The sequence below is a fragment of the Mustela putorius genome, unplaced genomic scaffold, assembly GCF_011764305.1.
Source record: "Mustela putorius furo isolate JIRA1106 unplaced genomic scaffold, ASM1176430v1.1 tig00000145_pilon_pilon_pilon, whole genome shotgun sequence".
In the NCBI taxonomy this organism is placed as follows: Eukaryota; Metazoa; Chordata; class Mammalia; order Carnivora; family Mustelidae; genus Mustela; species Mustela putorius.
The window spans coordinates 27,766,589-27,783,027 of NW_025421294.1; the positions used below are offsets into that span (position 1 = coordinate 27,766,589).

The 16,439-nt window shown below is 43.8% G+C and overlaps 1 protein-coding gene and 1 pseudogene across 1 annotated transcript in view; one reads left to right on the forward strand and one right to left on the reverse strand.

Moving 5' to 3' along the window:
• Positions 1-14,602, reverse strand: part of HSPA4 (heat shock protein family A (Hsp70) member 4) — a 52,911-nt gene extending 38,309 nt beyond the window's left edge. The window contains exons 1-3 of the mRNA XM_004744982.3: positions 14,229-14,602; positions 1,870-1,927; positions 512-652 (exon numbers count right to left, since the gene is read on the reverse strand). Coding sequence (XP_004745039.1) covers positions 512-652; positions 1,870-1,927; positions 14,229-14,335 — 306 coding nt within the window. The 5' untranslated portion in view covers positions 14,336-14,602. The remainder of the gene's footprint in view (positions 1-511; positions 653-1,869; positions 1,928-14,228) is intronic.
• Positions 3,261-3,994, forward strand: LOC123390806 (annotated as a pseudogene).
• Positions 14,603-16,439: the final 1,837 nt, after the last annotated feature.

A 16,439-nucleotide genomic window follows, 5' to 3' on the forward strand; every position in this document is an offset into this window, starting at 1 on the left:
ACCAAATCCCCCCCTTGTTAATCTCAGTTGCCTCTTTTGTAGGATCAGTTTCACTGTATGCTTCACAAACTCTTCTAGATGTCCCAGAGATAGCAAAGGCTAAATTCCATTTTCCCCAAAACACCTCTTTCCAACCTAAGTGCTACTGTCAAGAGTATGACCACACATCTGGTTAGTAACTGTGAAGTGTTAAGTTCTATGCATGGCATCCCAGAAGTCATTCACTAAAATCACACCAGAAAGACTGATCTATCAGTAAACAATACAAGCAGCAATGACAATGTTATCTTCAAACTACCACTACCCTGCTATCCAACCCATTTTAACAGTATTCGCTCCCAATCAAAATCCAGATTATTCAAAAAGGCCAAATGGTCTTTCCTACCCAACCTTCTCCTAAACACTTGTGAACATTTTCACAACTTGAACTCCAAATGGTACAGATATATTGACCTGATATAATAAAACACTGTATTTTAATTTTAAGGCACTTTAGACTTTGAGACTTTACCTTTATCCCTGTTAAACCAGTGGGCAGCTGCACAATATCATATGCAAGGTTAGATTTTTCTGCTTCCACAAATGGATCAGAGAATGCTCGGCCATGGAATCTTTTAAATCCCTGGACTGTGTTCTTTGCATTGGAAATTACCTAAAAATAAAGAACATCAGAATCAGAGTAAAAAGACTAATAGCAATTAAATTAGGAGGAAAAAAAATTCAATAGCCTCAGATTAAACTAGCAGTGTTTTAACTCCAAGGTTTCCTTCTAAATTTCATTTTCTTTAGCACTATACCTTTCTGCATGATGCCTGCTCACGTATGAAGTGAGGAACAACCAACTTGTTCAGACCACAGTGGCAAGGATGGCACTAGAGCCCAGCTTATCCTAATTCTCCATTAAAAACGGGTCACTGTACATGTACGAAGGTATTCTTCTTTTCTTAAACTTCTCATTAACATTTACATGAGTTTTAACTTTTAAAAATTACAGTTTTACCATAATTTGTGATTCAAACTTTCCAGGAGTCAATTTAGCAATACCAATTCAGAAATTCTCGTAGAAGGAACTTTGCAGGAAAAAAAGACAGTAAGTACATAAAGATAAATGTAAAAAGATAGTGACCAAATACTATTTACAACAGCAGAAGACTGGAGACAGCCTAGACAATTAACAGAAGACTGGGCAAATAAATATATCCATATAGTGGGTAGCATTGTTTTAGAAAGTTGGAATACAAGTTATCTGTATGGTAGGATCTCACTTTTGGAGTGGGAGAAGCATTTAAACCCGTACAGAAGGTTATACATTAAGATACTAATAGTGGGGGCGCCTGGGTGGCTCAGTGGGTTAAGCCGCTGCCTTCGGCTCAGGTCATGATCTCAGGGTCCTGGGATCGAGTCCAGCATCGGGCTCTCTGCTCGGCAGGGAGCCTGCTTCCCTCTTTCTCTCTCTGCCTGCCTCTCCGACTACTTGTGATTTCTCTCTGTCAAATAAATAAATAAAATCTTTAAAAAAAAAAAAAAAAAGATACTAATAGTGATGTTTGGCTAAAGGGAGCACATGTAACTTCCAAAATGACCGCGACCAAGACCTGAGCTAGATTGAGAGCAGAAGCTTAACCAAGGAAGCCAACCAGGGGCTCCTGCTTATGCTAATGAGCTAATAGCTATACAGCTAATACCTATAAAAAGCTATGTGCTTCTCACTCAAGCACAGGAAACTAGGGATCAGGTCTGTTTCTCAGCTGGTCACCTAGCGACTGTCGTATTAGGCACATAATGGGCACTGAAATAGTTGCCGAAGAGAAAAAGATGGACAAAGCAGAGAAAATAAGTCATTTTAGGAAAGAAAAATCAAAACTCTACCTGGCTTTTAGCTGCTGCTCCAATTGAACGATTCTTAGGACCAAAAGAAATGCAAGCCCTAGGGAGGGGGAAAAAAAAAACATTTAAGCACCAAACCTTACTGAAACATTACATCCAACAGGACAACATCACCATAACAAGCATCTGAGCCTTAGCTAAAAGCCACATATTGTAAAAGTACACAAGAAGTCTCTGATTTTGACCTCTCTACTGAGTAAAACCATCCATGAGAATGCCTAACTGTGGAACCTAAGGCCCCTTACTATCCCAACCCCAACCATACTTTCCACCTGCATCTCAGGCACAGTGAACCAACACAACTTAGTCTTCCCATCCTCCTGCTTTGCTCAGACCACTTTTGCCACCTGAAATGCTCCAGGTCCTTCTATATCTCACTCACTCTCCAGCAGGATTACCCACTTTGTGAGGCCTTCCCAATGGCCCTAAAGTAAAACTCAAATCATTTTTATCTCTTAAAATTTATTAGAATTGGATACAGAATACCTCCTTCTCAATGTATATTCTACTATACAGAGTGGCTCTAGGTAATATTCTCCCTTGAAGTCTGGTAAATCTACATCTGCCTTAACAGTAGTAAAAATTGCTTTGTACCTCTTGAAAAGCTAAATAAAAGTTGGTCTCAGTTCAAATTCAACACTGGTTTGAATTGTGAGGGCCTACTTGTAACACGGGTATTTTGTGATATCATACTGTAAATATACTTCCTCTTCCCTATTGTAAGACTATAGTATATAATACATATACAGAACGTGTTATTCAATTTTTTCTGTTATCAGTAAGGCTGCCAGTCAACAGTACACTCTTAGCAGGCAAGTTTTTGGTTAGTCAAGTTACATGTAAATTTTCAACTACACAGGGAATTGTCACTTATAACCCCAAAATTATTCAAGAGTCAATTGTATTCATCCTGTTTTGGCTCACACACACACACCCTACAGTTACCACTTTTACAAAATAATCGACTGCCACTACTGCAATGTCCATCTTCATCATACGATACAACAAACAATGCCTCAAACAAAGTATAACTCCTGCAAAGTATGGGGAAAGTCCACGCTTTATACTGTATAAGAAAACATCAATATCCTTTCACTACAAAGCAACTCTCAAATTCTAAAAAAAAAATTCTGTAACAGTAAGCCTATTGCACTGAAGAAAATCCTTACTTTTCCACTTTGTCATCGACTACGGATTTGAATACACTGGCAGTCAAGAGTTGACTGCAGAATCAGTATAAATCTGTCCAATTCTTTCTCTGCCTTTCTAGCGGTGTGAATTCTGTTGCTTAATCTCTCTGAAATCCTATCCGCTCAACTCTAAAATGGGGAAAATTAGGGTATCAACCTTAACAGCTGAGGAGAGGTGGGGAGATGGCTCCCTCTCCTATCAAACACAAAGATCACGCTGATGAGAAGTCCAAGGATCATGCTGAAGAGAAAGGGGCCCCCAAGAAATGGAGTGAGAAGGATGGCGACAGGGATAAAACTCGCAAGAAAAAGAACTCCTGCAGGGGTGGTAGCAGCACCAGGTCGCAGTCCAACCCTATCTCTGGCACCAGCACAGGCTTGAGCAGTGGCTCTGGGTCCAACTGCTGAGGAAGTTCCAGCATGTCCTACAGCTCCAATTCCAGCAGCAACTCCAGCTCTCAACCAGTACCTCTGGGTACTGGCACGACAACAAAGGGCTTTCCCACTCCAAATCCAAACCACCCAAAAGAGATGAAAGGAAAGGAAAAAGTGGACTTATTCCCCTAAACCAGTCGAAGTGTACATCAGGAGGCTCACTAGGAATGTGAGCAGGGACCACATCGAGATTTTCCCCACCTCTGGGAAAATTAACAGGACTGACATACCTGTAAAAGGTTGTCTCCCTTCCCCCGCCCTATCTGTCTAAAAGCTATGCATATGTGGAATCAGAAGATAGAGATGAGACCGAAAAGGTGCTTAAGGACAAGGATGGAGGACAAATCAATGGCCAGGAGATCACTATCACCACTGTGCTGGCTCCCTGGCCTACACCGCAGCCAAGGCAATTCAGCACTCCAAGGAAAATGCTGCCACCACCCCTCACATGGCGCCAGTCATGCCCATGGATCAGAGATTGAGTTCCCAGAGGGGTAGCCCCACTGTGCACGGGGCAATGTCACTCCCCTGGCTGCTGCCACAGTAGCCACTCCAGCTCCAATTCCTCCCAATAAATAGAGCCATGGAAGCTCTGTGTCCTGTAACTTCTATTTTATCCACTTCAGTCTGGTCACTTTTCTGGTCAAAGGAGCATTTGGTAAGAAACAAATTCCTCACTCAGGAAAACTTTGAAGACAGTAACTGAGATATACTCTCTGAAAGCAAAGTTCCAGCTGCAGGAGTGTTACTGGTTTGGGGTTGAGCCTGTAAAGATGCTCTCCAGTTTCTGGCTAGAAAGCTCCCACATTTTCAGCTTCTTAGAATCAATTTAGTGGCAAAGCCAGCAGGGACACAGGGTAGCAGTGTGGTCCCAGCCTGCAGGTACAGGGTCTAGTCTGGTGGCCTAATCATGGCCTTGCTTGTTGGTCTGCAGAGTATCTAAGGAAAAGGAAAAAGTGTCTCAGGAAAATGCAGCTGCTGTTCCTGCTAGCCTGGCCCTGCTCTCCTGGCCCCATCCTCTAGGATTAAACACTCCATGTTAGTTACCAAAAATGTTCTATTTTTACATGTACTCATGCACACACACCCACATCCCAGGTCTCCCTTTCTCTCTCTAATTGATGAGCAAGTTGAGAACCAGCTGTGCAGGGTCATCCCAGGCCCCTCTGATCCACCTATTCTTCATGGGGGTCTTGCAGGTGACATTGGCAACATAAACACTGCTTTTCTGGCTTACATTGTACAGTCAATACTACAAATTTTTTGTTTTGAGTCTTATAAACTTCTAGCATTTTAGGTAGTGCGGTGTTTACACTTTGTTGTACAGTCTGAAAGGACTGTGTTGAATAAACCAAGGATATGAATGAAGACCAGGAAAAAAATAAAAATAAACAAAATAGGGGAAATTACAGCACCTACGTCATATACCGCCTATAAAAATTAAATGTGTTGATCAACTTCTACTATATATACATATACTTTTTCAGAGCAAGTTTGGGGCAGAGGGAAAGGGAAAGAAAATCTTAAGCAGGCTCCATGCCCAGCACTGAGCCCCTCACAGTAGTAAGAACTGCTCTGAACATCTTGAAGAGCTAAATAAAAGTTTGTCTCAGTTCAAATTATAGCTCACAGCCCTGAGATTGTGACCTGAGGTGAAATCAAGAGTTGGAACACTTAACTGAGCCACCAAGGTGGCCTATGTTGATCCCCTTTTAAAGGGTTTATATGAGAGACTGGCACATCATAAATAATAAAATAAAATACTAGCCATTATTATTGCGCCACTGAAGCCCTGGTCTGAGTTTCATACAAAAATATACTAACTAGTTTGCCATGAAAGTTCTGCTTCACCTCCCCAAACTATCCATTAAAATCCAGTCCGCCATCATCAAAATCATCTACCCATGAGGAATAAAAGTCCTTTCATTCACAAAGAACAACTGAATGAGGGTAATATGTCAAATTACACAAACTGAAGGGTTTTTAAAAATAAAAGCTTTACGTAAGAAAACATAATATTTAAATGTGAAGAAAGGCCAAAAGATGAAGTCAAATATTAGAGCCCATTTTAGAACCTAGGCCAGTGCTTTCCAGTTAGTATAAGCTCTTTGCAGAAAATCAGAAAACAAAAAATATGACAAAGAAAAGAAACAGTATCTGTAATTCCACAACCCCCACCCCCACCATGGACGGCCACCATAAGCATTTAAGTAAATAGTCCTATGCTATTCTAATAAATATAATAAATCCTTTAAAAAGTAATAATAAGCTAAATACCCTCAATTCAGTTTGTGTCTCCTCAACATACAATCTGAGGGGTGCCTGCATGGCTCAGTCAGTAAGTGCCTGCCTTCAGCTCAGGTCATGATCCCCAAGGTCCTGGGATGAAGCCGGCATCTAGCTCCCTGCACAGTGGGAGGCCTGCTTCTCCCTCTCCCTCTCACTCTCCCACTCCCCCTGCTGTGTTCCCTCTCTCACTGTACCTCTCCCTGTCAAATAAATAAAATCTTTAAAAAAACAAAACAAAACAAAAAGAATATGATCAAAAAATCTTCAATGGCTGAATTACTCCACTAGGATTTTTACATGGAACAAGATAATAAAGAAACTTATCTACTACTCCCCACTCGCCAGCAACATTAAAAATGTGCACCTAGCCTGCATCCAAACTTTAGGGCAGGAAGCCTCTCTTTCAACCAAGCTCCCACACCTTTCATACACCTTTCATATGTCTTATGTGCTTAGCAACCTATGCTTGATTTTCCCAAATACTCAGAGAGAAGAACTATTATTTGTCCAATTTTATAAATGAAGATCTGATTCAAGCCAAGTTAATGCATCCAGAAAAATAACTGGTAAATATAAGCATCCAAGATTCAAAATCAGGACTACCGGACTCCAAATCCCACATATACCTATTTTTCTACTGCCTAGCAAACCAATTAGATTTATTCCTACTTCTATACCTTCACATAGACCATCCCAAATCTTTCATCCATGTATTTTAATCCTATGTGTTCAAGTCCCACCCCTGCCTTTCCTCATCACTCCCCTCCCCACGGACACTCCTCATCACTTTCCTCCACACTGACACTTTCAGTCTGTACTTAACAACCCATCCATGACTGTTCTTATTCTATCTACCACTGCTTTATATCACTCATATTTCCACCTAGAATGGTTCTATCTCTAGACAGCAGGAATCTTTTTACTTTCACTTCCTCTCTATGCCACACAATTCCAAGTAAATGCTGTTAAGAACAGACACTTGCTACCTAACTGGCATTACTTTCCCTCCACTCCCTAATACAGGTTGGTATTACAGGAAGCTAATTTAAATTAAGTTCAAGGGGCGCCTGGGTGGCTCAGTGGGTTAAAGCCTCGCCTTCCGCTCAGGTCATGATTCCAGGGTCCTGGGATCGGACCCCACATCAGGCTCTCTGCTCAGCAGGGAGCCTGCTTCCCCTTCTCTATCTGCCTGCCTCTCTGCCTACCCGATCTCTGTCAAATAAATAAACAAAATCTTTAACAAATAAATAAATAAAGTTCAAAACTCCCCTGTTGTAATCTGTAAGCCCCAGAAATAATCTTTTTAGGCCAGAGAATAACACTGTTCTCCCTTTCACGGGTAAGAGATACTATTGACCCAATATTTATGCACATTCTAATGGGATGTTATGAACAGCTACAATCAACACAGATCCTCAAAAGGCACAGCTTCACATTTGTAAGAAAAAAGAATACAGGATAGAATACATATACAGAATATGTGTTAATCGACCATTTACACTGTCAGTAAGGCTTCTGGTCAACAGCAGGATACTGGTGGTTCAGTTTTTTGGAATCAAAAGTTTCTATACACAGGTTTCCAACTGCACAAAAGTCAGCGTCTCAAACCCCACAATGATGTACAGGGTCAACTATATATTCTCTGCCCTAGCAAATTCACATCAAGCTCTATCCAACAGAAATAAAAATATTAACCGGGGCGCCTGGGTGGCTCAGTGGTTTGGGCTGCTGCCTTCGGCTCAGGTCATGATCTCAGGGTCCTGGGATCGAGCCCCGCTTCGGGCTCTCTGCTCAGCGGGGAGCCTGCTTCCTCCTCTCTCTCTGCCTGCCTCTCTGCCTACTTGTGATCTCTGTCTGTCAAATAAATAAATAAAATCTCTAAAAAAAAAAAAAAAAAGAAATAAAAATATTAACAAGTAAACCCAAGTATAAAAGACTACTGTTCAATTAACAACCTGTAATTACAAAAGTTAGAAATAACCTGTGTGGGGGGGGGTTACAACCATAATAAAGAATATTACATTTAATTGGGGCGCCTGGGTGGCTCAGTGGGTTAAGCCGCTGCCTTCGGCTCAGGTCATGATCTCAGGGTCCTGGGATCGAGTCCCGCATCAGGCTCTCTGCTCATCGGGGAGCCTACTTCCTCCTCTCTCTCTCTCTGCCTGCCTCTCTGCCTACTTGTGATCTCTCTCTGTCAAATAAATAAATAAAATCTTTAAAAAAAAAAAAAAAAAAAAAAAAAAGAATATTACATTTAAGAAGACAGGTTTATATTTACTGACTCTCAAAGAAGTCTAAAATATATGTAAAGAAAATTTACAAAATATAGTATGTTCCTGTTTCTTTAAACATACCCACCCACCACCATATATAGTTGTAGAAGTCTGGAAAAAGATACACAAGGATACACAACAAACAGCAAAAATGAGAAGGACAAGAAACTTCAGCACTTTAGTGTTTTTTACTGTTACAACAACTAAGTCAAGAAAAAAATGTTTTAATTTAGAAAATCTAATTAAGAACCTAATGACAAAGTTCCTGTCGATTATCATTTTACCAATTTTGCATTCTAGATTGTATTTTAGCTCTTAAATGATTCTAAGGAACTATTTTCAGAACTTCTACAATTAGACATATGAAAGAAAATGGTGTAAGCAATCCAAACTTTAGTCAATAAATCAACTTTCTAGGGCACCTGGGTGGCTCAGTGGGTTAAGCCTCTGCCTTCAGCTCAGGTCATGATCCCAGGGTCCTGGGATAGAGTCCCACATCGGGCTCTCTGCTCAGCAGGAAGCCTGCTTCCCCTCCTCTCTCTCTCTGCCTCTCTGCCTACTTGTGATCTGTCAGATAAATTTAAAAAATCTTTTAAAAAAATAAAATAAATAAATCAACTTTCCTTTTCTTTGAATCCAAAAAACTCAAAACCTACTGCTGTACTTAGCTCTACACAGCATGTAAAAATATTTACTTCACAGGAATACTTTTCTTGCACAAGTTAGGTATCAGATGTTAATCTCCCAGTGGGTTAAAGCCTCTGTCTTCGGCTCAGGACAAGATCCCAGAGTCCTGGGATCAAGCCCGCATCGGGCTCTCTGCTCCGTGGGAAGCCTGCCTCCCCCTCTCTCTGCCTGCCTCTCTGCCAACTTGTGATCTCTATCAAATAAATGGGTAAAATCTTTTTTAAAAAATTGAAAATTAGGGGCGCCTGGGTGGCTCAGTGAGTTAAGCCGCTGCCTTCGGCTCAGGTCATGCTCTTGGGGTCCTGGGATCAAGCCCCGCATCGGGCTCTCTGCTCAGCAAGGAGCCTGCTTCCTCCTCTCTCTCTGCCTGCCTCTCTGGCTGCTTGTGATCTCTGTCTGTCAAGTAAATAAATAAAATCTTAAAAAAAAAAAATTGAAAATTAAAAATTAAATAAATAAAAGATGTTACTCTTCCAGTTAACCAGAAAGTACATACTTTAAGCTTCTGCTCTCTCAAAGGTAGCTAATAACAGACATTTTCAACCCTTCAAATTCCTAATATACTGGGGTTTTTTTTGTTTTTTAAAGATTTTATTTATTTATTTGACAGAGATCACAAGTTGGCAGAGAAGCAGGCAGAAAGAGGAGGAAGCAGGCTCCCTGCTGAGCGGAGAGCCCAATGGAAGGCTCTGGGCTCCATCCCAGGACTCTGGGATCATGACCTGGACCAAAGGCAGAGGCTTTAAACCCACTGAGCCACCCAGGTGCCCCTCCTAATATACCGTTTTATCAGAAACTAAATCCATTAAAATAGTAATATAAACAATTCACACACAGAAATTATTTCGTAAGTAATTCTTCTTTTTGGAAAGTAGGGCCCCATCCTTCAGTAATGTTTGGCACTCCATTATTAACACTTTCATTCCAAAGCTTTAAGGTTATACCCCTTCAACTATAATAAACCCACTAAATATAAAAATAGGATTCTTATCTGATTCCAAAGCCTATGATCAAATTCATCAACATGGATGCTCCTACTCCACAAAGTTTATCTCAGAACCGCCCACACTTCCCTCCCATGCTACTACACTAGTAGAGAACATTAACTCCCACATAGACTAAATACTGCCATAAGCTAAGCAACACCCTACTTCTTCTCTTCCCCTTCTCAGATAAACCCATTCTCCACAAAAAAAAAAAGCTAATTATATTTTTAAAATTCAAACTTGATCAACTCCAATTGCACCTAAATAGAAATCCTTACCATAATTTACAAAGTCCTGCCTAATTCCTCTCCAATCCACCTCACACCTTTCTTGCAAGTGGCTCAAGAGTAGTTATGTCAGTCAAGTGTGAATGCCTCAGGTCTTCCTCACTTGCTGTTCCTTCTGCCTTAATCAGCTCTTCCTTAGACCCACATACCACCTCCACGTAAATTTCTACTCATCCTCTAGGTCTTAACTTAAACGGCACTTCTTTAAGACCACCTTTCATCTCCATCATACATCCAATTTAAATTAGTCCCCCAGTCATCATATTCTGTACTTTCCCATCTGGACCTTTACCAGTTAGTAATTACATGTTTGTTTATCATCTGGCTTCTTCTCCAGAACCCATCCATGTACATGATGGCAGGATCTTGTTTATTTGTTCAGAGTACCTCCAGTGCTTAGCACAATGGCTAGCATTCTGGAGGCACTCAGTAGTTGCTAAAATAAAGAAAGCCGGGGTGGCTGGGGGGCTCAGCGAGTTAAGCCTCTGCCTTTGGTTCAGGTCATGATCTCAGGTCCTGGGATGGAGCCCCACATCTGGCTTTCTGCTCAGCGGGGGAGCCCGCTTCCCCCCCACCGCCTGCCTCTCTGCCTACTTGTGATTTCTCTGTCAAAATAAATAAAGAAGATCTTTAAAACTAATAAAATAAAATAATGCCTATTTTTGGTGAAAAGTAAGGGTCTCTTGTGGACAAGAGTCAACTGGATTCTCAAAAGCTAAATCCAAATACTGTTACAGGCACAATTTGAAATAAGGTACTTCCATCATAGCCCACCCCCCAGAAACAGAATCTCATTTCCACTATGACACTAAAGCAAACCCACATCATAGTCTCGGTGTACCTGAAATCAAAATACACTATTCTGAGACTACTACAAAACTCAGCCTTTCCATTCCTATCTCCTACTTAGGGATTCCAAGAATGAAATTTAAGCTAATCAAAATCATAGTTCAAGAATTACTTCAATGTATCGTATCCCTTTAAGTTCTTGGAAAATATAAAATAAGGGAAAACATAAAAAGAAAATCACTTCAATTATTTAAATGGTACTTTTAAAAAAAAAAAAAGACTATTTATTATTTATTTGACAGACAGAGATCACAAGCAGGCAGAGAGGGAAGCAGAGAGAGGGGGAAGCAGGCTCCCCACTGAGCAGAGAGCCCAATTCGGGGCTTGATCCCAGAACCCTGGGATCATGACCCGAGCCGAAGGCAGAGGCTTTAACCCACTGAGCCACCCAGGGGCCCCTAAATGGTAGTCTTACCACAATTTCATAATGTATCTAAGTCACCCATCACCTAATCACTGATGCAAATTTAATTCCAATTTGGAAAGATTAATTTTTTTTTTTATTGAATTCACAGTAAAACTAATGTAGCTGCTGTTTGTCTTAAAAAGAAAACTGAGGGGCGCCTGGGTGGCTCAGTGGGTTAAGCTGCTGCCTTCGGCTCAGGTCATAATCTCAGGGTCCTGGGATCAAACCCCTCGTCAGGCTCTCTGCTCAGCGGGGAGCCTGCTTCCTCCTCTCTCTCTGCCTGCCTCTCTGCCTACCTGTGATCTCTGACTGTCAAATAAATAAATAAAATCTTTTTAAAAAAATTAATGCTCAAAAACAACCTTCAATGCTTAAAAAAACTCAGTATACTATACCACTATTAAAAACTATAAATATGGGCACCTGGGTGGCTCAGTTCATGAATCAACTGCCTTTGGCTCGGGTCATGATCCTGGAGTCCCAGGATCGAGTCCCGCATAGGGCTCCCAGCTCCACGGGGAGTCAGCTTCTCCCTCTGACCTTCTCCCCTCTCCTGCACGCTCCCTCAAATAAATCTTAAAAAAAAAAAGGGGGGGGGGGCACCTGGGTGGCTCAGTGGGTTAAGCCTCTGCCTTCGGCTCAGGTCATGATCCCAGGGTCCTGGGATCGAGCCCCACATCGGGCTTTCTGCTCTGCAGGTAGCCTGCTTCCTCCTCTCTCTCTGCCTGCTTCTCTGCCTACTTGTGATCTCTGTCAGATAAATAAAGAAAAAATCTTTAAAAAAAAAAGAGGGGGGGGGCCTGGGTGGCTCAGTAGGTTAAAGCCTCTGCCTTCGGCTCGGGTCATGATCTCAGAGTCCTGAGATCAAGCCCCACATCGGGCTCTCTGCTCAGCGGGGACCTGCTTCCCCCAATCCTCTCTACCTCCCTCTCTGCCTACTTGTGATCTCTGTCACGTAAATAAATAAAAATCTTAAAAAAAAAAAAACACTATAAATACGGGGTGCCTGGGTGGCTCAGTCATTAAGCATCTACCTTCAGCTCAAGTCATGATCCCAGGGTCCTGGGATCCAGCCTGCATTGGGCTCCCTGTTCAGCGGGAAGCCTGCTTCTCCCTCTCCCACTCCCCCGCCTGTACTCCCTCTCTCACTGTCTCTCTCAAATAAATAAAATCTGTAAAGAAAGTAAAATAAAATAAATTATAAATGTGGGGAAACTGGTATGTAACAGCTAATGGGTACAGGATTTTTTTTTAAGATTTATTTATTTATTTGACAAACAGAAATCACAAGGAGGCATAGAGGCAGGCAGAGAGAGGAAGCAGGCTCCCTGCTGAGCAGAGAGCCCGATGCAGGGCTCAATCCCACCCAGGCGTCCCTGGGTACAGGATTTCTTTAGGTCTAAGTTTTTAAATTGATTGTGGGACATAGTTGCAGTTTTGTGACTACACTGAAAACAAACTGTAGCTTTAAATGGGTTGACTGTACATTATGTGAATTCTCTCTCAATAAAACTACAAACTAATTGACGGGTGCCTGGGTGGCTCAAAGGGTTAAAGCCTCTGCCTTCGGCTCAGGTCATGAGCCCAGGGTCCTGGGATGGAGCCAGCCCAGTGGGCTCTCTGCTCAGGGGAGAGCCTGCTTCCCCCCTCTCTCTACCTGCCTCTCTGCCTACTTGTGATCTCTGGCAAGTAAATAAAATCTTTAAAAAAAAAAAAAAAAACTATAAACTAATTGAGAAGGGGACATCATACCACGTTTTAGTATGGGAGATGAATTTTCAGGGAAGCACCTGGTCCAGGTCTAAATAAGGGGCAGAAATTTTACAAGTGGAAGGAAAATGTTTTGAGTCTCTGAGCAGCAAGTTCACTGGAGGGAGCAATCTAGTTTAGCTACCCAAGTGAGGGAAGGGTGACCAAAGTTCTGGGGGGGAAAAATGGGCCTTTGAACAAAAGCCTTTGGAAAGGCCACGTGGCAAATAAGAGAACCCAGAAAATAAGCTTCTTAAAAGATTTCTCCCCAAAAGAGGATAATGGATTGAAAAGTACCTCTACAGTCAAAAAGCATACTCTACCCAAGGAGAGACCTGAGTGAGTCATGATTTTTTAGAGCTGTGTCTACACTGGTCCCTTAACTTACTATAGGTTCTAGAAGTAAAAGTGAGCCCCTGAGTCATTCATTAACAATTGCGGCCAACACCCAGGTTGGAATGTATTAACTGTGAAAGTGGAACGCTGTAGGTGTGGACGAGCAGAGAATGAAAAGAGAATGACACAACATAGCTCAACATACTGAAACGATGTGAAAAACCAACGTGAGCGCAAAAGCATCAGGACGACCCTGACTTTATTAAGTACTTTTCTGGTAGCTAGCTGTGCCTTCCAGCCGGAATACGAACCTCTCTCCGGTGCTACAGCTCCCTCTCTTCCGGGTGCTGCCCCGCCCCCACTCACGTGGGATTCTGGCCGCTCCATCTTCAGGCCGCCAGCAAAGGCTAGAACCCGTTTAATTCAACTAACTTAATTCGCGCCTACTGTGTGCAAAGGTCCGAACTCTGTCGTAGGCTGAAAAAGCGGCAGTACGCCCTGGCCCTGGACTCTGCCCTCTAAAACAAGAACTCGGCACACTATATATCCCAGGCTGCCTTCCCTCCAGCTCCTACCCCTGCCCTCTGCTGGTACGAGTACCAGCTCAGAGCCCTCACTCAACCCGCAGGCCACCGAGTAAAGGCCTTGCCGCTGGTGCAGACCCTCACGGGGAGTCTCAGCCACTAGTGACCTGACACCCAGCGGGGGGTTCCCACCCACTGGGCCCTTGCTCCAAACAGAGGTGACTCCCCAGCTCGTGTTCCCCAAACCGCGAGGTTCGGAAACCAGAGCAAGGGCTACATCCCCACCCCCACCCCCACCCCGTGCACGCGGCCGGACTGGCCCACACTCACGGCGTGCAGCGGTCGCTGTACTCATTAGCGATCGTCTCGATGCCGCCGGCGCGGGCCACAGCGACGTAGCAGCTCTGGAAGCCCAGGTCTATGCCCACCACCGACATGGCGCCGGCTACAGTCCGGGCTCGAGCCCAGGTCCGGCCGGCGAAACAGGACACGGACCCCGGCGGAGCTGGCGCGCGGAGTGAGGGCCGCGTGGGCCGGAGGGCCGGGGCTAGCGGAGGACGTGAGCTAGTCCTCGCGGGCGCCTAAGTCCCTGGGAAGGGAGCGGCAGCGGAGAGCGCTGCTCGGGCCGGCTCCGGCTCAGCGGCCGCAGAGGGGGCGCCGGGAGCGGGGGCGGAGAAGATCTCGAAAGATCTCGTCGCGACGAGACTAAAGCAGTAGCGCGAGAACTGAGAAGGAAAGGAATGTTCTCGCGAGACCTCGGCTCAGTCGCTTTTCCTTCTGAGGTTCCGCCCCCAATTACGACAAGCGTACGTCACGTTCTGGCAGGAGAAGCTCGGAAGAGGCTCAGCGGTTGAAAGATGGTTGGGAGGTCGAGTGAGCCTGCGCATGGAGCCCGCCGCAGCGACTCCCCACGGCGGCAAAAAGCAGTGAGGCGCCTCCCCTCACAGAAGAAAGTGGGAAAGCCGGGTGGAGGCAAAATACTGAAGAGGCGCCATTGGCCTACTTCCGCCGTTTCTCTTTATCAAAGAAACTTCCGGTGATAGGAACACTTGCGCCCCCATTTGTGTTGCGCTCCCAAAATGGCAGCGCAAGCTAGTATTCAAAGTCCAGAGCGCCCTCCCCTCTGGTCCCTACGGGATAGGTCGGCCGGTGGAGGGCAAGGCCGCCCTTGAAATGTGGTCTAGAGGAGGGCCTTAGGTAGGGGCTCTGTCGAAGTCCAGGACAGCGCCCTCTCCAGCGGAGGGCAGGAATCCTCTCGGTCCCACCGCCGAGGTTTTTTTTCCGCTCAGCTCTGCCTCACCTTTCTCTAAGACGTTTGCGTCCTTAGAGCCGACGGAGGGGCCAACAATACTTAAACCTTGAAATCCCCAGCACGTTTCAAGCACCTGTCCTGAGGTGAACGCAAGGGATACAAATGGGTGACAGGCTTCCTAGGTCGGCCCAGACCGACCAGTGACAGGATTACTCGAGGCTAAAGAATCTTGAACTTTAGGGCCCCTCACGAGTTTCCAGGAGCAAACAGGAAGCCTGCTTGCCTTTGGAAAGCAACTCCTATATAATAAGAATTTCTGATAAAGAGGTTGGAGAGGTTTCAGTGGGGGAATCTGGATCTCCCAAGTCTCCAGTAATTTCCTGTGATTTTTTTTTCTACATATTTAATTTGTGATTTTTTTTATTTATTTTTATTTTTTTTTAAAGATTTTATTTATTTATTTGACAGAGAGAGATTACAAGTAGGCTGAGAGGCAGGCAGAGAGAGAGAGGAGGAAGCAGGCTCCCCGCTGAGCAGAGAGCCCGATGCGGGACTCGATCCCAGGACCCTGGGATCATGACCTGAGCCGAAGGCAGCGGCCCAACCCACTGAGCCACCCAGGCGCCCCTAATTTGTGATTTTTTTAAGGGTATAGATGTATATGCTTCAATCCCTCAAAACCTGAATCCCACTGGTCACGAGGATAGCTAAAAAAACTAAAAGGAATCCCAGTACAAGGTGGCAAGTGTTATGCACAAAATGGGAGTTAAAGATCTCTATCTTAAGGCTAGAACAATTGGAACATTTAATGAATCAGCCAAGAAGAAAGTGCATTTTCTAAACTGCATTAACTGCCCCACAGCGCCCCACCTCACCCCCTACACACACCTCAGTCTCCTGGAGAAATGCCCAAAGGCCAGATTGTTTGCCTTTACACTTCCAAATTACCACACATTTCTTAATGTTTTGGCTAACCGAGTAGTCTTCAAAACCGAGTACAGAGTGCTACCTAAGGTAGGAGATTGAGGGAGATGGGTAATAGTGGAGGCAGCAAGAAGAGGCCTTTGAACAAAGAGAACAGGGATGAACAGATACTCTATACCCCTGTTCATAGCATTATTGACAATAGCCAAAAGGTGAAAACAACCCAAATAATCACTGATGCATGATTGAATTTTTAACACGGTCTATACATGTGATAGAATATTATTCAGCCTTAAAAAGGAACAAAACTTTTAACACCTGTTACAGCATGGATGAACTTTAAAAATACTATGCCAAGTAAAAGA